The sequence below is a fragment of the Penicillium argentinense genome (genome assembly GCF_028826775.1).
Source record: "Penicillium argentinense strain IBT 30761 chromosome Unknown utg000005l_segment0_segment0, whole genome shotgun sequence".
NCBI classification, from domain to species: domain Eukaryota; kingdom Fungi; phylum Ascomycota; class Eurotiomycetes; order Eurotiales; family Aspergillaceae; genus Penicillium; species Penicillium argentinense.
In genome coordinates, this window is record NW_026622664.1 from 1358343 (window position 1) to 1382546 (window position 24204).

At 51.4% G+C, this 24204-nt stretch overlaps 10 protein-coding genes across 10 annotated transcripts; 4 read left to right on the forward strand and 6 right to left on the reverse strand.

Annotated features, from left to right (window-relative positions):
- Nucleotides 1-1449: 1449 nt before the first annotated feature.
- Nucleotides 1450-4156, reverse strand: N7532_005301 (lysophospholipid acyltransferase family protein; the record flags this gene model as incomplete). Its single annotated transcript, XM_056617795.1, has 6 exons — nucleotides 1450-1609; nucleotides 1664-1920; nucleotides 1976-2287; nucleotides 2345-3020; nucleotides 3079-3334; nucleotides 3385-4156. The coding sequence occupies 6 exons, from the start codon at nucleotides 4154-4156 to the stop codon at nucleotides 1450-1452; spliced, it is 2433 nt and encodes an 810-aa protein (XP_056473954.1).
- A 354-nt stretch (nucleotides 4157-4510) lies between these two features.
- On the forward strand, nucleotides 4511-5684 carry N7532_005302 (pantoate--beta-alanine ligase PAN6; the record flags this gene model as incomplete). The annotated part of the gene is made up of 2 exons (XM_056617796.1): nucleotides 4511-4547; nucleotides 4594-5684. The coding sequence occupies 2 exons, from the start codon at nucleotides 4511-4513 to the stop codon at nucleotides 5682-5684; spliced, it is 1128 nt and encodes a 375-aa protein (XP_056473955.1).
- A 270-nt stretch (nucleotides 5685-5954) lies between these two features.
- Nucleotides 5955-8246, forward strand: dbp7 (putative ATP-dependent RNA helicase; the record flags this gene model as incomplete). The annotated part of the gene is made up of 1 exon (XM_056617797.1): nucleotides 5955-8246. The coding sequence occupies one exon, from the start codon at nucleotides 5955-5957 to the stop codon at nucleotides 8244-8246; it is 2292 nt and encodes a 763-aa protein (XP_056473956.1).
- A 68-nt stretch (nucleotides 8247-8314) lies between these two features.
- N7532_005304 (WD40 repeat domain-containing protein) lies at nucleotides 8315-9674 on the reverse strand (the record flags this gene model as incomplete). The annotated part of the gene is made up of 2 exons (XM_056617798.1): nucleotides 8315-9365; nucleotides 9421-9674. 2 exons carry the CDS (start codon nucleotides 9672-9674, stop codon nucleotides 8315-8317), a joined length of 1305 nt encoding a protein of 434 aa, XP_056473957.1.
- A 962-nt stretch (nucleotides 9675-10636) lies between these two features.
- Nucleotides 10637-11683, reverse strand: N7532_005305 (uncharacterized protein; the record flags this gene model as incomplete). The annotated part of the gene is made up of 3 exons (XM_056617799.1): nucleotides 10637-10992; nucleotides 11051-11396; nucleotides 11432-11683. Coding segments are annotated over 3 exons (954 nt in total), but the record flags the coding sequence as incomplete, so codon positions are not given.
- Nucleotides 11684-12988: 1305 nt separating this feature from the next.
- Nucleotides 12989-15136, reverse strand: N7532_005306 (Zn(II)2Cys6 transcription factor; the record flags this gene model as incomplete). Its single annotated transcript, XM_056617800.1, has 3 exons — nucleotides 12989-13544; nucleotides 13598-14304; nucleotides 14360-15136. Coding segments are annotated over 3 exons (2040 nt in total), but the record flags the coding sequence as incomplete, so codon positions are not given.
- An 837-nt stretch (nucleotides 15137-15973) lies between these two features.
- N7532_005307 (putative MFS multidrug transporter) lies at nucleotides 15974-17731 on the reverse strand (the record flags this gene model as incomplete). Its single annotated transcript, XM_056617801.1, has 1 exon — nucleotides 15974-17731. The coding sequence occupies one exon, from the start codon at nucleotides 17729-17731 to the stop codon at nucleotides 15974-15976; it is 1758 nt and encodes a 585-aa protein (XP_056473960.1).
- Nucleotides 17732-18257: 526 nt separating this feature from the next.
- Nucleotides 18258-19172, forward strand: N7532_005308 (type 1 glutamine amidotransferase; the record flags this gene model as incomplete). The annotated part of the gene is made up of 3 exons (XM_056617802.1): nucleotides 18258-18498; nucleotides 18595-18821; nucleotides 18882-19172. The coding sequence occupies 3 exons, from the start codon at nucleotides 18258-18260 to the stop codon at nucleotides 19170-19172; spliced, it is 759 nt and encodes a 252-aa protein (XP_056473961.1).
- Nucleotides 19173-19995: 823 nt separating this feature from the next.
- On the reverse strand, nucleotides 19996-21707 carry N7532_005309 (OTU domain-containing protein; the record flags this gene model as incomplete). Its single annotated transcript, XM_056617803.1, has 4 exons — nucleotides 19996-20133; nucleotides 20191-20904; nucleotides 20958-21370; nucleotides 21455-21707. The coding sequence occupies 4 exons, from the start codon at nucleotides 21705-21707 to the stop codon at nucleotides 19996-19998; spliced, it is 1518 nt and encodes a 505-aa protein (XP_056473962.1).
- Nucleotides 21708-22791: 1084 nt separating this feature from the next.
- On the forward strand, nucleotides 22792-24201 carry N7532_005310 (FAD-dependent oxidoreductase; the record flags this gene model as incomplete). The annotated part of the gene is made up of 6 exons (XM_056617804.1): nucleotides 22792-22814; nucleotides 22912-23049; nucleotides 23112-23215; nucleotides 23268-23371; nucleotides 23429-23804; nucleotides 23858-24201. 6 exons carry the CDS (start codon nucleotides 22792-22794, stop codon nucleotides 24199-24201), a joined length of 1089 nt encoding a protein of 362 aa, XP_056473963.1.
- Nucleotides 24202-24204: the final 3 nt, after the last annotated feature.

Genomic DNA, 24204 nt, shown 5'->3' on the forward strand with positions numbered 1-24204 from the left:
GACCAAGCTTGAGCGAACTAGGTATTCGTCAATATTATCAGGTAAGAGAAGGCCATATCGTGGGCTTCTACCCGTCGGATACCCCCGTGACTTGATGTCATCGATTCATCTTGTGAAGGATTCTTGGCGCGGAATTTTTCCATTCCTTACTGTCGGTACATATCCTTTTGTCAGAACAAGCAAGCGGCAACTTGCCGCTGACGACTGGTAGATCACATTCCTTTGCTGGGTGACCTTGCGCCAAGCCGCGGCACCGGTGTTGGGACCACCGAGGATCGGCGTATTGGATTCAGGGGTATTTTGGACCGGACCTGGTACACATCTACATCTATCAAGAGAATCAATTGACTTTTTGCTCTGGAGCATAAAAACTGTCCACTTAACTGTGTACACAGTACCTAGCTGGTGATACCAACACTTACCTTAAGGTTCTTGGATTCGATGCCTCCTTTGCTCTTACCGAAGAGTAAATATGTCCGACTAATACAAGAAACTTCAAGGCAAGCTCTGGCATCGGAGCTGTCAAAGTCTGAATGTCAATTTGCGGAGAAGGAAGTGTGGGGGAGGAGGCACATCGGCTTCTCCACGATCAAGCCTTCACCTAGTTAAGCCGAAGGATGCAGCAGGCGCAAAGGCCACCAAGTAGAGACCCGATGAGCGACTGCCGAGCCTAAGCAAGAGAACATTTGCATACCTGGTAGTCGGCTCTTCCGATCCAACTGATGTGGCTTCGGTGATAGGATGAATTGGCCCTGAAGGGACTCGCCGCCCAGCAAGAAAACCGGCGATCAGTGTAACCACTGTGCATGGGCCCTTTCTGGACGACGCTAGTCAAAGCCCACCTTTAGACATCGGCTGGTCAAAATCCTGGGGTCATCGGCAAAGTGATCGGCAATTATATGCTGTGGAACGCCCTATGATGTTGCTGGGCTAGTGAGATTTGCCGATAGTGTCTTTACCTGCTTTAGATCCCCATTCTAGCGCACTTGGTGAAAATGAGTTCACTGCCCAAATTCTTGTTTCAATTATTGCAATTATTGTTCAGGCACCGCAGCTGTCTGCAAAAACTAAGAGTTAAGGTTCGCCCTGGGACACTCGGGCGGAGCTTGATCGCGTGGCGGTGCGGAATAAGCCCGCCGCGTTTTGTTTCGGGCTCGGGTAGAGCTTCCAAAGAGTGCTAGAAAAATCAGAGGGAAGATGCCTCGATGCCGTGAGAATCCGCGATCGTGGTGCCCGGAGAGACATTGCTTCTGGAGCACAGGTTCTAGATGTCAAGGATTTTCCCAAGACGTTATAAGAAAAAATCCAGCAAGGTCGAAGTGAGATATATTCGTGTATATACAAGAAGTCAACACCAGTGACGGACCGGTTGACTTCGGGGTATTTAAGATGTAAGTTGAATTAGCTGAGAAAATTGAGGAACCAGAGAGATCTCCGCTGCTGATGGCATTAGAGCTTCGCATCTGTTCCAATGGCCTTTCGGCGCATCTGCCGGGATGAGACACCAGCTGGAGGCGGAGCTGCAGCATTGTAGAATAGCTGGCGACCGACAATGTCCGACATGGTCAAGACACGCGAGGAGACAGTGGCGCCATCGCGACGGTTTTTGCTAGCGGACATGGTTAGCATATACTCTATGGAATCATTGAGATATTCAACTCACCCCTCACGACGGGACTGGGCAATGAGTTCAGTAAAGTCCCAGAGTTTTCCTCGGTCCAAGACTCTCCCGCTGGTAGGGTCTCTTTCTGGTGTCCATTCAGGCGCTAGTTTGAGCGATGGACCGGCACGAGATTCCTTGTCCTTGGCCACGAGGATGATTCCCTCTTCTTCAAAGCGCTGATATGAATTTCGAAGAGTCTCCTTGTTCACAGCCTCGAAGTAGGAAAGGTCTCCTTGATGATAGAGCGTTTTTCCAAGCTGGGGTTTCAATTAGCCAAGTCAAATTAGCAGCTGGTCGAAGATGGTCACTCACAAGCTGCGCGCTGTCCTGGGCCTTTTTCATGTCAATCCAGGTATTGTGTCCGCCATCGAGAGGTGGCGTAAGACCAAGGAGAGAGACTGCACCAAGCCAAGAGGCCTCGATGAAGGGCCAGATCAGGAAGCAGTAAAAGTCGTAGTTCTCACGGCCACAGTGACGCTCGGCCTCACTGAGTTCGACATATTGTGGTGTGCCGGAGCCGTCGCGAGTGATCTTGATCACGTCATCGGCCTCTAAGCCGCGTAGGGTATTTTCCATGTTGGCCGACAGACCCTCCGGGGGGAAGATGAATTCGCCACGGAAAAGCTTCAAGATCTTAGACTCGTGTTTCTACCATTTACATCATGTAGACTGAAGACTCACCTGAGACAGGAAATAGACCTGATTCCTCAACGCCTCGTACGTGATGCGCTGATTGGCAGGGCCACCGCCTTGCTTGATCTTTGTGTACATTGCGACTGAGACTAATGCCTCCGTGATGAACAAATGGATGAGCATGTTGCGGTAGAATGACAGTTGGAAGCGATCGACTGCATAATAGGTCGGTTCGGCTAGGCCGGAAATTACACCAACCAGCTTTGGGCCTAGGACATCGAGGGCTCGATCGACTACCAGATCAGTGGGCGAACGGTAGAAGTGGGCAACTCGACCGCCCTTGGCTCGGACCCGCTCACATAGCCAGTCAAGACGGCGGACTAGTTCACCCTTGCCGACACCACGACCACGCAGAGTGAGAAGAACGGTCCCGACGAGAGCTGGCGGCATCATGACAGAGACGTCGTTGATCTCGGACAGAACTCGATATCCGAGTGTTCTGAGGATACGGCCTTTTTCGGTTTGAGCAAGCTTCTGGTTAGTACCGAGACCGGATTGGTTGAGCCGCGAGAGTTGCTGGTTAAGGAATTCACGGAGACTCCATGGTTCATGAAATCGGACATCGACTCGTCCCAATTTCAGAGACAAGACCGATGACGAGGAAAGAAGATCAGCTAAGTTCTCTTTCTGTTTGGGTTGTCCCAAAAGTTCACTGATATAAGACCTAGAGTAAGGTGAGTATGACCATACAGTATGGCGGCTAGTGGAATTGATGGACTGACTCTGTCTCGATGACTTTGTCGTACTGTGTACTGACGGGGCAAATAATTGTATCCTCTGTTCTCCCGGACAAGACACTGTCGACAATAAAGTTCAAAATTCCGAATTTGGGTGAGAGCAATTTTCCAGTTCTGGAGCGACCACCCTCAATGAAGCATTCGAAATTGAAACCTTGCTGGAGAATGGTGTCGATATATGCTTGTACGACAGTATGATATAGCGGATCGTTTCCGAAACTGCGTCGAATCCACATAGCACCTTTTGAAGTCAGTATCATCCACGCAGCACGGGAGAAAACCAAAACTAACCTGCATGCTGCAGGAATGGACCAAGTAGGGGGATGTTCAAGTTGTCGCCCGCGACAACAACAGGCAACCCAATTCCCAGACGGTAGCAAATGAGCTGCAACGATACATAATCCACATGTGACTTGTGGCATGGAAGAAAAACAATGGACTGCTTCTTCTTGGCGGCTTCTTGGGCCACTGCTCGAAGACGCAAGACCTCCTCACTGGACACATGGATACCCTGGTGGTAAGCACGAGTCAAGAGCTGTGTACACATATAATATGCACCCCGGATAAAAGGTTTGCTCTCCATCTTGCAAATCATGTTGTCCATCATGTTATCCACCACTTCTCGGAGGCTGCTCTCGATTTCGTGTCGGCGGCGTGCTCGTTTCTCATCTAAGTTGGCCCCTTCTTTAAGTGCCAATAGCCCCTCCTTCTCCTCGACCGACAGACGTGTACGCGCGAGCTCCCTGACTTTGTCCTGTAGCATCGGGCTACCTGAAATGGACGTCTTCATATTTTCGGAGAATCCCGAGTAGAACACTGGTTGTCCGATCACATCGTCGTATGCGCGCCAGCCCATGCCGGACATGTACAGGCTGATCTCGCGGAGAAAGTCGAGGGGGTTTTCGCGGAATCGGGCCATATGCTGAACAAGGTTGCGCTCGGTAATGGTGTCATCTTGAGCTCCAGGGCCACCAGTGAAGCCCGACGGATGGATCGTCACCTGCTTGCCCACGATCTCCAAATCCGGAGCCTCGTCACTGACGGCCGATTTAGGGGGCGGCATGGTGTCGGAAAAGCGGGGGGAAGGGAGGACGTCGAAAGCAAGCTGGCGAGGTCAGAGACGACCAGGTGAGGCCATTGATGAGGTTGCAAATAGGAACAGAAGGATCCACTCGGAAAGAGGAGTGCGGGACTGGGCCATAGCTTCGAGTTCCCAACAAAAAGGATCGTCCCCCGGATTGTCTTTTCACAGGTGTTTCCCCAGACGCAACCGAGGCACGGAATGGCTACGGTGGGCGGCAGCGGCCAGTGCCGCCGATGTAGCCGCGGGAAGCCTCAGGCCGCCCTTTCGCCCACCCGCCGTTTGACAGCTGCGGCACCGTTAGATTGCTTTATTCGCCAGTCTTCTCTGCACACTATGTCTCGTCTGGTCAGTGGGGTCAGGTCGTTGTCGAGTAAGTGAATATCACACCCCTCGGAATCGCTATAGGGGATTCTGAGGGCTAATCTCCCTGCTCTCCTTAGCTACGGCCTCGAACTTGGCCACCGCAGCTTCTCGACCCGCGGCCCAGCCGTCTTCGTTCCAAGTGTTTCGCGATGTTCCGTCTCTCCGCCAGCTCCGTCACCAATTATTAAGAAATGAACGTACCGTGGGATTTGTGCCTACGATGGGTGCACTCCATGAGGGGCATCTCTCCTTGATTCGTGAAGCAGCTCGCGAGAACACCGATATCTTCGTTAGCATCTACGTGAACCCCACTCAATTCGGCGTCAACGAGGACCTATCTAGCTACCCTCGCACCTGGGACAGTGATGTCGAGAAGCTGGAGAAGCTGAATGAGGAGTTGGGCCGTTCAGGGGCCCCTGGCTCCGGACAGATCACGGCCATCTTCGCTCCCACGTCGAAGGTCATGTATCCAACTCTGCCCCCATCATCCGACATTGATGGTCAGGGATCTTTTGTTACAATCACTCCTCTATCCTCAAAGCTCGAGGGAGGCTCCCGACCCGTTTTCTTCCGCGGTGTCGCAACCGTCTGCATGAAGCTCTTCAATGCCACCACTCCCGATCGTGTATACTTCGGCCAGAAGGATGTACAGCAGACTGTCATTATCAAGCGAATGGTGCAGGACTTCCTAATTGGCACCGAGGTCCGCATTGTCAGCACTGCTCGCGAGGCCGACGGATTGGCAATGAGCTCTCGCAACGTGTATTTGGGTGACCGCAGACGTGCCGTGGGACTCACAATCTACAAGGCCCTCAAGGCGGCCGAGGATGCGTACCAGTCGGGCAAGGTTTCCCGCGCAGACATTCTCGGGGCTGCTCGGAGTATCACCGACCAGGTGCTGGCTGAGCAGCGTGCACTGACACCATCTGAGAGATCGCTCTTTGAGGTGGATTATATTTCCTTGGCTGATCCGAACACTCTCGACGAGCTGGATCTCGTTGACCCTACTCAGGGCGGTGTCCTGAGTGCTGCTTTGAAGATGGCGCCCTTGGAAGAGAACAAGCCCGGCGAGGACTGCGGATTGGGAGACGGTAAGGTGCCAGTGCGTCTGATCGACAACCTGATTCTTCAGCCACGGGCTTGATTTTTCCTTCCTATTGAAAATCTGTGTACATCAAAATAATCCATTGAAACTGGATTGCCAAAATAGGATAGAAGATAGATCCCCTCATAGACATTGACTGGCATTACATCCTCCGACCTTCTCCAAACGGCAAGTAGGGCAGACTGATAGGGCTCGGGCCGAGAATGTTCCTTTGCGGGTGGGCCTTGGCGGGAAAAAAGTCTCGACAACCCGCGCCAAACATCTCGACCCCCAGATTCAACCCAGCTGCTGGGTATTGCAATTTTCACCATGGCCGACGATGGGATGCTTCTGAATTTCTCCATTGGGGACAGTGTCATCAAGCCGGAGGCCAAATACAAGGGAGGAACATGGCGGGACCGTCTCTCCGCGAAAAAGCGCTCTCAGCATAAACCTCGACCTGACGGCGAAGGCAACAAACGCCCCAACCAGCCCAAAAACCCGAACCAAATCCAGATTCCGAGCTCGCGGCCGACCAAACGACAAAAGACCGACTCAAGTGAGTACAAGGGCGGAGACGCCGGCCAACGATCCCGATCGCAACCGCAGGCTGCGCGCCGACACCCAGGTCAATTTGCCTCATCGCTCTTCACCAGCAACCCCGAGTCGACATATGTGGAGGAGGAAAAGTCCGAAGAACCCATCGAGGAGGCGAAGCCGACCAACGCGCCGCTGATTGATGGCATCGACACTTTTACAAACTTGGGTTTATCGCCGAACCTGGCTGCGCATCTTCTCACTAAGCTTGAATTGAAGGCGCCGACTGCGATTCAAAAGGCCTCGATCACACAGCTGCTGAAGGAGGAGAGTGATGCGTTCATCCAAGCTGAGACAGGTTCAGGTAAAACTCTGGCCTATCTACTCCCGCTGGTGCAGCGAATCATGGCTCTCTCGAAGGCTACAAAAGAGGAGGGCGTTCACCGCGACAGTGGTCTGTTTGCTATTGTTCTAGCTCCGACTCGTGAGTTGTGTAAGCAGATTTCGGTCGTGTTGGAAAATCTTCTCCGATGCGCGAACTGGATTGTTGGTGGAACGGTTATTGGTGGTGAAAAGAAAAAGTCTGAAAAGGCCCGCTTGAGGAAAGGTCTGAACATCCTCGTCGCTACACCCGGTCGCTTGGTAGACCACCTGGATAACACACAAGTGCTGGATGTCAGCAACGTGCGATGGCTGATTCTGGATGAGGGTGATCGTCTGATGGACATGGGTTTCGAGGAAGAATTGCAGGGTATTGTCAAAAAGTTGGACGCGAGACAGCGGCCCAGTCGCATTCCCGGCGTGCCTACTCGTAGGACCACTGTCTTGTGTTCTGCTACGCTCAAGATGAATGTGCAACGACTTGGAGAGATCAGTTTGAAGGATGCAGTCCACATCAAGGCTGATCCCGCTGACGAAGATGATGAAAACCGCGGTCGAAAGGACGATGAAGATTCATTCCGTGTACCTGCTCAGCTGAAGCAGTCATATGCGGTTGTCGCAGCCAAGTTGCGTCTGGTCTCACTGACTGCATTCCTCAAACGGACCTTCATTCGTAAGGGCTCTGTGATGAAAGCCATTGTCTTCGTCTCCTGTGCCGACTCGGTTGATTTCCTGTTTGAAGTGTTCTCGCGAGAATATGGCAAGCGAAAGGGGAATAAAAGAGACAGTGACAGCGACAGTGAAGACCATGAAGAAAACGAAGAAGAAAAGACCCAGAGTGAACGCGAGAAGATGTCTCCCCACGGCACCATTGCGCCTGCTACAGCATTTTCCTCTCCGTCAAATTCCGTCACCCTCCATCGCCTTCACGGTTCGCTCCCCCAGCATGTACGAACTGCTACTCTAAACTCCTTCTCTCGCAGCGGCGACCCCTCAGTTCTTGTTTGCACTGATGTCGCTGCGCGTGGTCTCGATTTGCCTAACGTCGATCTTGTCATTGAATACGACCCAGCCTTCAGCGCAGACGATCATACCCATCGTATCGGTCGTACCGCGCGTCTTGGCCGTGATGGTCGCGCTCTGGTCTTCCTCCAGCCTGGATGCGAGGAGAACTACGTCGAAGTCTTGAAGCGTGGATATCGTGACGGTGGCAAGGCACTCACCCGTACCGATGCCAACGAAATTCTAAAGCGTGGTTTCGGTAGTAATGTGGATTCGGACAGCAAGAATTGGCAGGAGAAGACCACAGATTGGCAGATGGACGTGGAGCGTTGGGCACTGGATAACCCCCAATATCTGGAGATGGCGCGCCGTGCATTCCAGTCTCACATCCGTGCCTACGCAACTCACATTGCTGCTGAGCGCAGCATGTTCAACATCAAAGACCTTCATTTGGGCCACCTTGCCAAAAGTTTCGCTCTGCGTGATCGACCAGGCAAAATCAATGTTCCCGGTCTGCGCCCCGGCAAGGAAGACACGAAGAAGGATTTCAAGGCCTCGCGGGGTGGTGCTGGTCAGAAGAGGAAGGCTGGTGGTGCTGATGATAACGCTCCGGCTCCTTCTAACACTGACGATGCGGCACGCAGGATGCGCGCGAAGCTGCGCGAGCAAATGGCCGGAGCCAGCGAGTTCAATCTTGCTTAAAAATTATGTTCTCTATGTTGCCTCGATATGTGGCGATGCATTATTGTACAAGAGCATTAGCATTTGTTTCAGTAGATATCCCATAATGAGATCTTTCCGTCCTTGGAACCGACTGCCAGCCAGTGTGTTTGTTGTATTTTGTGATTTCGTTGTTGGTGAATATTAGCGAGTGAGGCGTCGTATCTTTGAGTTGTGTTGTCTTTTTCGTCCGGTTCTTCTGGCTCTGTTTTGGCAGAAGATGCGGGTTGAGTGGTGGAGTTGGCCTCGCCAAAGGCCACGGCATAGCAGCCCTCCTTGTGCCACTTGAGGACAGCGAGCTCTTTCATAGTCTTGCACGAGTACACCCGCACCCTGCTGTCCCAGCCAGCAGTGGCTAACACCTTGCCATCCCCGCGAATCCGCAATCCCTGTTGGCCAGAGTGCTTCGTATTAATTGTTTTCATCGGCAGGTCCTCCTGGTTCCCGATAGTAGAGCTCTGGCTACTAGTTGGAATGGGGTGTTTGATGATCAATGCATCTGCTGACGAAGAGAAAAAGAAGTCGCGGGTGGGAGAGGTGTCGATAGAGAGAACAGGCTGGGTGTGAGGGCGGCTGCCGTAGAGCTTTTCCCATGTCCAGGGATTCGAAGCGATATAGTTCGGATCAAGACTTGACGAGTCGAGAGGGCCTCGTCGGACAAAGGCCATAACATGACCATCCTCGTAGGCGGATGTCACGAAGATGTCACCGGAGGGCGTTACAAAAAGGTTGACGCCCATGACCATGCCGGTCTTGATAGCAGGATCCGACCGGATGGTGGTGAGCCGACGCTCGGAGGGCAGATGGAATATATCGATGCCACCAGAGTCAAGGGCATTGGGGACTGCAAATAAGATATCTTTCCTGGGTGCATCTTCCGGTTTTGACTCATCTCCGGACATCTCCTTGCTGGTCATGTCAATGAATGACATAGAAAAGGCGCAGAAATTGAGCGCGTTCACTGGGAGAGAGTGAAGCAACCACGGCTGAGTTCTTTGGTTTTGATCAGAAACAGTGGCATCCACAGGGAGAGACTTGTCAAGTAAATCCTCATCTTCCTTGCGAAGCCTCCAGACACATAATTTATGATCGCGACCATGTCTGTCATCTGAATCAGCACGTATTCTCACTTAGCATTTGGGGCTGGGCTTCTCACGTATAGATCTCAGACCCGCCACCCTGAATTGAAAAGCCCTTGACTTCGAGCACGGCGCCTTTATGGGCCTTCCATACCGTCACCGGTCGCTTGGTGACTAGATCCCAGACGACGATCCAGCCCTCGGCATCCCCAGACACAAGCCGCAAGTTCTGGGAGAACACATACAAGGCATGTATCGGCGCAGCATGCCCGCGGAGGATGTATACCGGCGTGGCTGCAGATTGCTGTTTTTTCCCAGATGCTTCAGCCATACCCAGTTGATCTCTGCTTTTTGTAGATGTGGGTTGTTGTACTGGGTGGGTGCCGGCGGATGAGTGTGTTGCCCGCGACAAATTAGCCTTACCTAAGTCACCGCTTTTGACTGAGGTCCGGAGGATTTGGCTTGCGATTTGTTAAATGAGCTCTGTACAACTACCAATCAGATGGCTTGAAGAAACAATGCGACATATGAAAATGTGCAGTCTTAGCTCCTTAGAAAATGTTTGATCGCTTTCATTACAATAGTCATTACAATAGGTTGCCACCAACGACTGTGACTTTCGGGGACCTTCAGATTCCGAAATATATTTCACGGCACCGAGAAAATCATTCTTGGAGCAGACCTTGAATTGACAGTAACACTACAACATATGATACATTATGTTTGAGGAACCTATGCCATCCATGATGTTTACGTTTGTTGCACGAAAATATGAAGCAGGTATTGATATATTCATAGTCAAATTTTCTCCGACGATTAGGGTGCTGCTATTATGGCACCAAAAAATGACACACGATGCACGCTATCATTTTGTGATTAATTGAACTTTGAGTTCTCCCATGCCTATTATTACATTTTGTCCAGGACCGAGAGTTGTTCCAGAAGCGCAAGAGCGCAACCTCACCGTACCTAGCCATACATTATGTATCTCTATGAACCCTCCGCGCTGGAGGCCAGAACATTCCACTTCCAACTTGATTGCCCAAAAAGAATCATATCGTGACAATTCACCACCCGAAATATTCGACTAATTGTCTGCACTGGAACCAGACCTTTCAATGTCTCTAAGCTTCCTTCGTCCCAGACCAAGCTTCTTCCGAAGGTTGGCCGTTCGCACATGCAAAGCCCGCTTCCGTCGTCGGGGTGGGTAGTTGATCGGACTTTCACCTCCAGTGAAGACATAGCAAGGTCCTCGGTGGAGAATTATTAGCATTCCTTAAGGATATTATATGTTCAAGGTATTGGAAACGCGTAGCGGCAGCACGTAGCAAGATCCTCAGCTGTGAATATAATATTTCCTTCACTTGTGTTAGGGGCTGGCGGGCGGCGCATCACAGATTCGAATTCTAGCCCCAGTGGAGCATTCTCAACATTGCTTAAGGTAACGATGATCTCTTTGACCGCTAATTGAGGTTGTAACACAGTTGAGGAGACTGTTTGAGATAACGCAGGATCAGGGAGCAAGGTGCGCCCAACCTCTGCCTCTAGTCCACGGGTGACTCTAGGGTTGGTAGATCTGAGGTTGTAGAGTTTCAAGATGACTCTGCGCTCGGGGGATCTTTGGATGTGAAAGAGTATAACCATGTTGACTTTGTAGTCGGAATTTGAGAACCACCAATATCATCGGCTCGCAGTTGTGCTTCTGACTCAGAAAGACCAGTTTCAAGAACGAGCGAAGGCCAGTCGTCATCGTCAGGAGATTCCCTGACGGAGTGAGAGACTGTTCGGCTTCTTTGTCGCATGATTTTCCGTGGTACCGGGAGGCTGCGTTCATAGTATAGTTTCTTGGACGAATTCCCATTTCGAATAATTTCAGGACAAGTTCGTTTGAAAATGACTGCATCACGCGCTCATGAGCTTTTGAGGGCATTATTCGAATAAGCGCTTGCTGGTGCTGTGTATCGAGGGTCAATCTGTAGGAAACCTCAAGAGGATTTCGATCTCCACCTAACAGCTCCTGCAGAGGCTGGGATATGTTTGAGACGACAATGAACTGGTTCGAGTAAGACGAGTCGGAGTTGATTTGACGATAGACATCGTTCGCAGTTTGTCGAATGACAGAAATGGAGGGAGCAGATAACACCACGGCACCCGGGATTCGAATGGCAGGTGCGAATCACAGTCCCTCGCTGCCTCGACTGGTGAGAGTGACTCGGGACTACCGAAGTCTTCGCCGACTCGGCATCCTTTGTATCCAGGGTGGAGGAGGATACTGTTGATGGGGACAGACACAACATGTTGGCCGAATGGGGATGTGTGAGGAAAGGGGGAGGAGACAGAACTAGAGAAGCAAGATGGCTATTGATGAAGGAATGGGGCGGACGTAGAAACGTTACTGCGACAGGAGCACTTCTATGTGACGTCAGTCTAGGGCAGGCGGTCAGCTACATTAGGTGGGTATAAAGGTGCTGACCTGCCGTCGCGTGGAATACTCAAGGAGTTGTGACAGTGATCACCGAGTTTAAGCCCGTGCTGACATTAAGTGAGCCTGAGGCTGATCGCCCTCATAAAAGCGGCAGCAGTCCAGACAAGGAAAGCCCCACCTAGCGGACATTATCCTGTGTATAGAGGTGCATATCCCGGTTTTTGATGATAAGATTCAACTTTTGAGTGGCGAGCATAGAGCATGATGGTTTTTGTCATCGCGGCGCAGTTTCTGGGCCTTTCCTCCCGGTTTGATATCCATTGTTATAGCGATGGACAATAGAGGGTGGGTTGTATTCGTAGGTGGCTCCTCGTTGTACCAGTTTGTGGTTTCGATGGCCAGAATTCCTCTGCCAGATCCTGTTGGGGCTTTTTAATATGCTTGATCAAGCATGCCCTTGATAAATCACCTACTTGGTACAAAGGATCCTAGAAAAATTCCCTCGCGGACCGTTTTGCTTCGACCAATGAGGCGGGTACAGGTTCGCGTACCTCTCCATTCAAGGCTTGGTGTATTGAAGTCAGATTTCATGCCTACTTAACCGTACCCGAACAACTTGATAATTACCTCCAACTTTGCTGTTGTGATCTTCCTTATTGAACCACGGTTCTACCTCAATTCGAGCCTTTAGAGTGCATCCAGGGTGGTGGAATTCTCATCACGCAGCCATCCTTCTTCAGGGCTTCGATAAACTGATTTCTCGGGGCTGAGTATGGAAGCCTTATCATTGAGGTACTAATATTTTTCGTGTTGACTTTCTTTGATAGAGTTGGTGTGATCATCCGAAGAGGCAGGTGTGTCCGACTCTCAAGCCTGGTCGTCTATCAAGCGGGGAAGCACAAGCCAAGCGCAAAGTGAATGGTGAGGGTTCATTAACCTCTAAAATGGGGGTTGAAATAGATAATCCCGACCCTACATGGACCTTCGGAGAGATATACTTCAAGGCTGAGATTAATAATACTGAATTGAGATTATTCATTTTATCACCCCAATACAAATAAACAAACCATACGGGTGTCTCTATGGTATTTTGTAAAATACCAAAATCAAATGGGCAAGAGCAATAGTGACCGACAGGAATTATGGTCTTCATTTGCATTTTAGGGTATTTCGCATAATGTCGAACTTAAACGTTCCAGAACTCCTCCACTAAAGAAACATTAAAGGTAAGACCCATAGTCATAATGCGGCGCATGATGAGGAGCCACATAGAATGCCTGATAAGGATGATTGTCCGTCGAAAAGTCCCCCGTATTTAAAAAAGGATTTACAAGAGACGAGTGCATCTCGGAGCCCCTCGAGATCGATAATGCCGGGTCCAGTTTGAGGTCATAGTAATCATGGTTGTGCATCTGGCTTGGATCCAGTGTTTCCGGGTGTGGAGCAGGCCATCCCCAGTGATGCTTCAGTTCGTCCTCGATAGGTTCCTTCTGCCAGATGGTATTCTGAGTCGTGGAATGCAATAGTCGAAGTGCCTCCTCTTGAGCTTCGCGGGACTCGAGACATGATGCCGCGATGGTGAGGCAACGTATTGATACGTTAACCACACCGCGGTCTTTCACGTTCACGATGAGGCCGCAGATATCATAAGCGTGGGCATGCTGCATTTCTCTCATCTCTACCAGGAAGTCAGACTCCATCGGGTGGCATTTAGCTAAGAGGATGCGAGATGTGTGGTAGAACAGCTGGGCAAGAATCGCGGGTCTCTTGATAAGCCTGGCCAGGAAGGTTAGCAATGAATGAATCTACATGGAGTATGTCGAGCATACCATATTGTCGGGAAAACTGAACTGTCATTTCTGCCCCATGGCTGCATATGACCCAATGGTTGCATTGACGCCGGCGCGGTCTTGGCCCATTGATCACACCAGGAGTTATAATGACCCCATTCTTGCAGGTCCGAGCTGAGGTTGCCATTCTGCATACCCGCGTCATCAGAGGATTGCCGGTGCTGTCGTGCAGCTCGGAAAATACTTATTTTTCCGCAAATATAGAGTATGCGGTGGAGCCACAGTTCTTCTCCCTTTGCAAAATGATGCCCTTGATCCATGTCCATATCGACCCCCCATGTATCTGGGTCCCAAGAGAGCGACCAGCCATGTTGCAAGCAACTCAGCAACTCCACGCAAGTATTGATCCAAAAGCACGCACCACCGAGACCGGGCGTCTTTGATGTCCAATTACACTCGCGGATCAATGCTCTTGACCCTCCAATATGATTAGTCTTGAGTGCTGGTTGCGCGGACATCAGCTCGTATATGCTGAGGACGAGTGCGGTTGTCGCGCACAAGACCGAATCGCGATTTGGATCTTGCATTAAGACCATGAGATCCTGCGTGGTGCTCTCGTAGTAATGAATCGCTCTCTCTTCTCCAAACGAAGGGTTTGTTATCGAGAGGTGTCGCGCACCACAAGCTAGGAAAGCCTTGAGTAACATCGGCTCATCAACGGCATAGTATGGTAGAGTTTGTGTGAACTATTTTCCTGTTAGAAAACAATCCATGTGGCGGCATGTAATCATACAAACATACATGACGGAATGAATCCATCGACTCCATCCAAAGTCCGACCTCGTCCACAAAGGTTTGTAAAAGAAATATTTGCTCGGGATCACTTAGTGAAGAAGGGCCAAACTGCTTCGTTGCCAGCTTTCGTGCAAAATTCGAAGTGCCATGCGGGAGCAATTCATCGCCGGGCACAATATGTGGCCCGTGCCAAGTATCAGGCCCAACAATAAAGTCGTGGGGGACATCAAAGCCAGTTGAGTCAAACGAGTGGGCTGCCGATTGGAACAAGCTCGTCAAGAAGTCTTGGCTGATGGCATTGAAAGCCTCATTATGTAGCTGCCGTCGCTCCTCGATCGGGCTTTCCGGTTGGGGCGGAGGATACCGTTCGAAGCCGCCGACATATTCAGATGCAATGAAGCGCGAGTCGTCTCGGAATGTCACCTTGGCGCCATGCGGTCGATCGATTACATGCGGCGGCGCGACAGTCTGCGTATCAATGAAATTGAGCCGAACGCCCCGTCGACATATCCGATCAGACTTCTGACAGTTCAGACATCTACCCAGCGCCTCGTCGCACTTGAGGTGCCTCTCCCGACAGGTGAGACATCCGGTTCGGACCCGTTTCGCCTTTGTATCAGGCGCATCGGACTTCTTGCGATTGACAACCGCAGCGCGCGGCGAGCTGCCTTTCTGGCTTTTCGGGGTCGACGTCCTCGAGTCTACTCGAGGTGACTCGGACTTGGAGTGACCGCGGAGACGCATTCCGGCGACTCCAGCGGTTGACCTACTCCTCCTTGTGATCTAGCCGCCAGTAGGAACCGGGGCAACCAGCCTCCAGACCGATCGAGGGATTCCGAATTCACAAAATCTCTTTGATGACAGTGCTCGAATGGCCATGTTCGCTGCCAGCGCGCGAGGGTTTTGGGTATAATCAGCGGCAGACCGACTGGTCTGGAGTGTTTATGCGCAGTGTCAAAGTCTTTTGACGTCTCTCTTTGTATGATCGAGCCGGGGGTATTGGCAACGTAGCGGGAGGGGCAGGACGAGGCAAGGAGTCAGGGCAAGCAGTCTTTGACGCACAAGAATGTCAGCTGAGGCCTGTCGTCTCGGGGGAGTTTACTCACCAGCCCATTGCCTCAGGGTCGGCACGATGCGACGTCAGGATGGCTGAGACAGTCGAATGCAAGGTGGGTGTCAAAGGATCGGCTTCGCATTCAACGCGGAGATTCGAGAGAAAATGTGGGGCCCTCCAGGTTGAAGACCGATCGGTCAGCAACCACTAACGCAGTGCGATTTGACGTATGATGTACCAGGACTTTGACGGGAGATAGTTATGATTTATATTATATTTATTTTTAGTTAGATTGTGATCAGTCTATTTTGGTATTTGAAATTATGCATGGACCACTACAATGGCAGGGTCGTGTCGGGCAATTTACTGCCAGTACACTAGACGATGAAGATATACTAATCCCATTGCTTTTTGCTACCAAGCCGGGGAAGATGAATTCGAGAATGCAGCAGCAGCATGAGAACAGCCCATACAGCCGCCGATAAGAATGTCGCACGAAGGGCGTTGGCATATGACCCGATTACTATTTGGTCCAGGTTGTCAGCGGGAGATCATTGAGAGATACCTTAGCCTATTGGAGCATTGGAGTACAAACCTTGGTGTCGGTGCAATGCATCGAGATCGGCAATCGCTCGGATCGACTTGCGCACGAGGGCAATGATGTGGCCCTTCTCCGCACCAGTCACGGTCCGTTCGAGCTCATAGTAAAGTGTGTTCTGGAAGATCCAGCTACTGATGGACACACCCATCACAGACCCCAGGTTGCGTGCGAGGCCAAGGGTTGTGGTTGCGATGGCCTGGTCATCCTGTTCGCTGGTGGCTAGTACCGAGACCATCAGTGAGGGGTATGTGAACCCTTGCCCCAGGCTGGAGAAAGCGACGCAGAGCATGGCAAGTGCATAGGACGTGTTGCTCCCCAAAGATCCGGCGGCACATCCACCCAACAGCATGGAAAAACCACCCAGGATGATAGTGGGCTTCATTCGTTTCGTCCAGGTAATCAAAAAGCCAGTCCCGACACTGGAGACGGTAACGGCAATAGATGCGGCGACGAGACGCAGACCCGAGTCCGTGGGGCTGGCGAGCTTGACGGCCTGAAAGTATAAAGGAGCATTGAACATGACTGTGTTAACGGAAATCGCACCGAAGAAGTTTCCAATGATGAGACTGGCTCGGGGGTTTCTGGAGAGAAGCTCAACCGGAAGCACTGCGCGCGGTACACCGCGCTCATATCGCACCAGGATGGCGGCTAGAACAAGAGATGCGACTAAGGAGCAAATGACAAGCGGATGCCCCCAAGAGAAGACATTTCCACCCAGATTCAATCCCATAATCAAAGCAGTAACCGCAGAAGCCAGAATAAGGGCACCGATCAGATCAATGCTACGGATTAGCTGCATGACCGTCATGCGCTCCGATCCCACGCGTTTGATGCCAAGTTCCGCTGGGATGGTCACGGCAGCTGTGATAAAGTAGATGAAGATGAAGGGCAATTGAATGAGGAATGCTCCTCTCCAACCGATGCGATCACACAGAAACCCACCGAACGCCAGCCCCAAACAACTCCCGGTGCCGTAGCAAAGGTTGATGTAAGACTGATAGACACCGCGGTACTCGATACGGACCAGGTCACTTGAGAGAATCTGGCCCATCGAGAAGACGCCACCCGCACCAAGACCACATAGTGCCCGAGCAGCAATGAAGCTGCCGATGCTCTGTGCCAGGCCGCACCAAGCTGTTGTGAAAAAGAACATGGTGATGGAGAAGAGGTAGACGGGTTTCCGGCCGAAGGCATCGGAGATACGCCCGAAGAGCGGCAGGAAGGCCGTGGAGGTAAGCAGAAAAGCCGTCGAGAGCCATGAGGCCGTATTTGCGGCGTTGAAATAAGAGGTAATCACAGGATGACTTGATGCCATCAGAGTCGAGTCGAAGAAACCGATCAGGTAGCCGATGAGGACGCCCACAAAGATCAGCCAGAAACGAGTCGGTGACACATCGATGAATCGTGCCGCGTAGTCGTCATCGTCGTTCTTAACACTCTGTCCGTCGGCCACAGAAGCATTGCTCTTCTTTCCCGAGAGGGAACCCCGAGACGAGAATCGTTCAAGGTCGGGTTCGATATTTAAGCCTTCAGTCGAGCTGACTTGGACGAGACCGAGAGCGGCTATTTGCTCCTCAGTCTCTGTACCTGAGTATCTCGTTTCTTCATGCTGCGACTGGCTGTTGGAATTGATCACGCTGCGATAGTGTATATTTTGCTCGCTTGACTCATGTCGCAATAGTGGAGTGGCCTCGAACGTGGACCCCCCTTCACCAGCGCTCATTTCGAGAAGGACCAGACAATATCAATGTAGTGTTAAATGCAAGGCCCGCGGAATCGACACTTCATACAAAAAGCAAGGGAGAGCCTGCGATGAAAGGCCCCTAAGGAAGAAGGTGACACGGAAAAAAGCAGAAATGAGGGGGTGGTGGATTCTTATTGCGGGACTGCCTTAGTGTGTTTGATAGTAACGCGTCGAGACTGCATGAACCTCAGATCGGATCGACCAGGGATTCGCATGCAGCATCGCAAAAAATCGCCGTGCTGGACATGCACTGGCAGCATCGACTGAGTCCCAAAGTGGCAAAGATCGAGTTGAGTCAGCCGATAATAGGCGGCAATTTGGTGGTTGGAGACCGTTGGAGTCGCCGCGGCCAACAACGCCCTGCTACTCCGCACTCCTCATCCCGTCCCAAGTTGCATTGCGCTTTTACTTCGACATCTCTCTACACAATTCTACGTCCTTCACGTCCGGATCAGTCACTTCAATCCTCCACAGGAAGATAGGATCGTGTACGCCCACTGAAACAATGCGCCCCCCTCTTCGGATCGCCGTCCTGGAATGCGACACCCCGCTCCCCAACATCGACGCCCGCTACGGAGGCTACGCAGGCGTCTTCACTTCGCTACTAAAGGAGAGTGCAAAAGCTCTAGACGGTCCTGACAAATTGGACCCGGAGAGTGACCTAGTTATCTCGAAATGGGACATTGTGAACGGCGAGGAATACCCGAAACTCGAAGACATCGATGCCGTGCTACTGACCGGATCAAGTGCGTGTTCCTGCCCTCCAGCAAATGCAGTAATGCAACATGAACATCATCCATACTTCGTACAAACGGCATGCTGACGGCCTTGGAATGCGACAGAACACAACTCCTTTGAAGATATTCCCTGGATCCTCCGTCTGGTCGAATTCACACAGCAAGTCCTCGCGCAGGACCGAGTGCGCATCCTCGGAATCTGCTTCGGACACCAAATCATCGGACGTGCTATGGGCGCAAAGGTTGGACGAAGCGACCAGGGCTGGGAAATTGCTGTCTGCGATATGGACTTGACCGATAAAGGGAAAGAGTTGTTCGGCCGGGATAAAATCGTACGTTCCGAAAACCAGGAAGTTTACTGCGGGCGAGACTGACATATACTCCTCCATCAGCGCATTCAACAGATGCACCAAGACATCGTCTCCACCTGTCCACAGGGCGTCACTCTCCTCGGCCACTCGCCGCGCTGCGCGATCCAAGGCATGTATCTGCCCCGCCGATTCATCAGTGTCCAAGGACACCCGGAATTCACGGGATGGATGGAGACAGAGATTATTCAGACCAGGGCAAAGGCGGGCATCTTCAAGGAGGAAATGGCCCAAGACGGTCTCAGCAGAACCGACAATGAACATGATGGTGTTTCGATCGGGACGACTTTCCTGAAGTTCCTACTGGAGGAGTAAGAGGTGCTATATTTGCATTGAATTGCGCCATGGGGCGGGTTCAGCGTGCATGAGATTGTCTGAACATGCGTTGTACATGCAGGGCACGCGTACATAGATGTTATTTTATCGTGTACTAGCACTAGGTAGTCACCGATGGTTGTAGATATTAGCCAGCGGTCTTGAATTATTGCAACAGCATATAGAAACTACGAGAAGAGAGCATGAATTAAAATTTTTTTTTATTTGCAACTGGTAGCTTGCACCAGTGTGATAAGCGAAGGACATTGCGCCTGTGTTACTCGAAATTGATAAAGCACTGCAGCCTTCCAGTCGTTCATATATGATCCTGCACTGTGACAAACAAAACAAGTAAAGAGAACGCGAGATAAGACCGAGGTTTCCAAAAGGTGGATACGAGAAAAGCGTGTACAAGCAACTCAGCAACCGAATGCTGGGCTGTTCAGATTGTGTCTCATTAGGCGTCGAGAAGTTTGCGCATCTCAACACCTGCAAATCATCTAAGCTAAAACATTCAAAAGTCTCTAGGTATTCGCTGAGAATGCATGTCGTGATTCATTGAGAAGAATGCCCCAGGCAATCCCCTCCCATGAGAGTAAACTCAGAACGCCTCCGCAGCCAATCCTGGCTGATGATCATGCATATGCCGCTGAAAGAGATTTAATGTGCCAGCCAGATAAAACTTCTTCGCGTGAACGCCGGTACAATGCAATATATCGCTGCAAAACGAAGTGGGAATCGAGCGGATGCAGGCAAGAAAGTAAAACAAAAGTGAGAGCTGATAGAAGCAGCTCAAGAAGTTATCCACTCACTGTAGCGACAGCTATGCTGCGCGGGGTTTTGAAAGACGACCGCTCCGTCGAGGCCGAGTGCCTATCGGCGAGGCAGCTTCGGATAGTTCTGATGCACTTTCCTCAAGTGCCGAATTTGCTTTTTTGTCTTTCTTGCCTTCGTCCTTCATCTGCGGGGGTGGGTTAATCAATAACCCGAGAGATTATTCTTTGTCGGGTAAACTCACCCGGATATTCAACGAGACGACCTCATTTTGGTCGTCTCGGAAGGAGATACCAACGCCCAGAGTGAGGTTGGAGACGATCCGTCTCTTGGGGCGACCCCGACGGATCGCCGGACGTGGCTCCTCGGAGTCGTCGCCGCTATCTTCCGCGGAACGTTTGCTGCCGGTACTAAACGGCGACGACTCGCGTGACATTTGCACGCTGGAGTTGAAACTCTGGGCTGGTGCCGCCATCCTCTCGGCGGGCGTTTCCTTCTCCCCAAGTAGAGCTGCGAATGCCCGGTCAATGTCGCCGCGGCATTTCTGCAGCATATCTACAATTGTGTCGCGATCATAGCGACCGCCGAGACCATCCTGAATAGATTGGATGTCCCAGGGAGGGAAAACGTCCACCGCCAGACCAGAGTCATTGGCTGGATCGGAGGCTGTGGTGTGTGAGGTATTGGTTGAATCGGTGGGTGCGGAGTGTGAGTCGCTGGAGGAATCAGTAGGTGTCGAGTGTCGGTTGTTGCTCGTGGCGGCGAGGGCGTGCTTGGGGATATCCCTTTCGGATTCCGCATCGCTGTTCTCTCTCGCATCGACGTTGTGTTTCGTATCGATGCTCTCTTTGGAATCATCGCCGAGGATTTGCTTGGGAAGGACGGGTGCTTGCAAAGTCTCGAAAAGTCCCTTGTGAGTGCCATCGATCTGACGTACGGAAGAATAGTGCTTGAAATCCTACCAAGATATTAGTTATCAGTTGTCACAGCCCAGACGAACCACAAACTTACATGGAAAGCGACGTGAATCACGTCACGATGCTCATCGGGCGAGGCATTGACATCGCGAAATGATTGCACACCATCCATGGTATACACATTGACATCCACGCGGAAAACCTGGCAAAATGCTTGCAGATGCTCGGAGCTTCCCCATTCGGCATTCTTTCGGGTCGTGGCCACCATCTCCTCGAAGCGACGTTCCTTGTCCTCGTCCGAAGGTGCAGCAACATCGGCCGAACGCGTAGCGTACGCGGTGACGGCGGATCTCTTGGGTCGACGACGTTCACCACCTTCTGCCACCACGAATTGCATGAAATATGATTTGTGATTGGCCATGTGATCGGCCAACTTTTGGCGAATTTCGTCTCCGTGGTCGAAATTGCTGTACAATTGGTCGGAAAAAGAGTAGTAAAGGCAATTTCCTGTTTTTGACGCGTCAGTAACGACTTTTCTTTTGATGGAAAGGGTTGTGGTTCCAAAAACCACGTGTTTCGGGGTAGACGTACCATCTCCTTCGGTGGGCAAAGCAAATAGACCGCGTTCCTTCAAACAAGGCATCTCCAAGCTCTTCAGGTCCAGGGATTTCTTGTCAAGGGCCATATTGTCCTCTCGCTGATCCAGCAGCGGAGCCTTGGCAATAATGTTGGGAAACGGATGGTGTTCTAGTACATTTGCTGTGCTAGGGGTGGAGTCGAGGTGCTGTTGTTCGTGGCCCCTAAGTATGGGCACGATTCTGCCACCGTGCAGTGACTCGGACATAGTGAATTGGGACCTTCCCAGGTCGAGGGCGGCATCTAGGGGGAAGTTCTGAGTGAATTTTGGCTGTTAGGAAGTGAATTGCCTGTCGTAACCGAAAGAGGAGCGCCCCAAGGGAGAAACAAGAATAAGAAACCCGCAGAGTGGAGGAGCCCTGCGGGTGCCGATGGATAAAAAGGAAAAGTACTAGTCCAGATTTGCGTGCCGAGTTGGGGGCGGTCAGCTTTCCGACCGTACTGATTGGACCGCACGTGAGGGTTTGCCCACTATGACATCGTTTTTAGGGCGAGATTGTTTGGAGCACACTGAGGTCGAGTATGACTCCAGGTGAATCAGATATGGGATTCGTGGGGTTTAGCTATCTGAAATAATTATTACGATTAACTACAGCACTCTGCGAAAAACTCTCAAGCATTTGAACCAACTTCAAGTTTTCACGGTGGGGATGTGGAGTTGTACAGGCAAAACAGCTTGGACACAATACGCCTCCGCATCGCCGTTGCGGAGCCATCCAGCTGGCGAGACTCGGGAGGGTGAGCATCCAATTGTAGCAGTCACTATACTAAAATAATTTTCAGACACGTACCTATAAGTACTAGTCTATGGAGCTGAATCGAACCTGTACACCTTTCCCTTCCAATTCACTTTCAACTCACATATCCATCTATCCTGGCCCACCGCCTCAACTGCAAGGGCCTCCGTAATGACCCGCGTTCTCCATCCAGACCTTAGGGTAGACTCCACCGTACCCCTAGAAGTGCATCAATCACATCTTTCGAATGTCTCGTGCCTTGAGGTCGTGTGATTGGCGACAGCGTACACCGCCTCTCCGGCCGCCCCTCCAAAAGGCAACCGGGTCGTACAGCCGTACAATTGTAATTTAGTTAACCCGAGGGCTTGGCCCGATTTCTCTTATCAAATGGCATGATAACGGAGGAGCTCGACGTTGCTTCCACCCCCGCCTTTGCCCTCGGCTTAGCTTGACTCATTCGCCGCCTTGTTGCGAAAAGGAAGCAATCACTTCTCTCGCTTTGCGCTCACTGTCTTCATTTTCAAATACCTTCTGCAGTTCGAATTGCAATACAAGATGCCAAACATTGTCGTTTTGGGGTAAGCTGCTTCTCCCTCGGTCGTAGAGTCGCTAAGTCCCCGCTTTAGTGCAAAGGCATGGAGTTCGTTTGTCGATTTCCACTGACCGTCTTTACAGAGCTGGTGTTTCCGGCCTTACAACAGCCTACCTTCTGTCGAAGGACCCGTCCAACAAAATCACCGTGCTGGCCAAGCATATGCCAGGCGACTATGACATCGAATATGCTTCTCCGTGGGCGGGTGCCAATTACATGCCGTACGATTGCATATCTTCCGGGGTTCATTGGTAGCTTAAGTGACTAACCGTCATTTCCAAAGGGTCGGAAAGCAGGGCAGCGATCATGAAAGGTGGGAGCGAGCCACATGGCCGTACCTGAAGGAGATCACAGAAAAGTATCCTGAGGCTGGCATCCACTTCCTCGGTATGTTCCAATATACAGAACTCTCTTGGGTATTCTGCTCATCAGTTTCCAGGGACCCTTATCTACAACCGCAAGAAGGATCAAGAGTCTGATACCGGCAAATGGTTTTCGGAATTGGTCCAACCAAACCCTTGGTACAAAGACGTCGTGCCCGATGTATGCTTGCCAACACACTGCAAGAACCTCCTAGATCTAGACTGACACCTCTCCCAGTTCAAAGCAATCCCCAGCGAGAAACTGGCCCCAGGAATCGATAACGCGCAGGAGTTTACCTCGGTTTGCATCAATACTGCCGTCTATCTCCCATGGTTGGTTGGCCAGTGCACCAAAAATGGAGCTGTGTTCAAGCGTGCCGTGTTTAAGCATATCGCCGACGCAGCCAATGCTCATCACACCGGCGAGAAAGCCGACTTGATCGTCAACTGCACCGGGCTCTCGGCCAGAACACTTGGTGGCGTAAATGACAGCAAGATGCACCCTGCTCGCGGCCAGATTGTGGTCGTTCGCAACGACCCTGGTCCCATGCTTTCTGTGTCTGGAACGGACGATGGCGAGGATGAAGCATTGTATATTATGACACGTGCTGCGGGTAAGATTGTTGAAGGGTTTGAATTATTCCATGAACCGAGCTGACAATTCTAGGCGGCGGCACTATCCTGGGTGGATCCTACCAGAAGCACAACTGGGATGCAATGCCAGACCCTAATCTCGCCAATCGCATTATGAAGCGTGCTATTGCCATTGCTCCTTCACTGGTCAAGCCAGGCCAGGGAATTGAAGGTCTCGATATCGTACGACACGGTGTTGGCCTTCGACCCCTGCGTGAGGGTGGCACGCGAATTGAAAAGGATGAGATTAATGGGGTGAAGGTCGTTCATAATTACGGACATGGTGGGTTCGGATACCAAGCTTCTTTCGGCTGCTCCGTCGAAGCTGTGGCGCTAGTCAAGGAGGCTCTGCAGAGCACGCTCCGAGCCAAGCTTTGATGG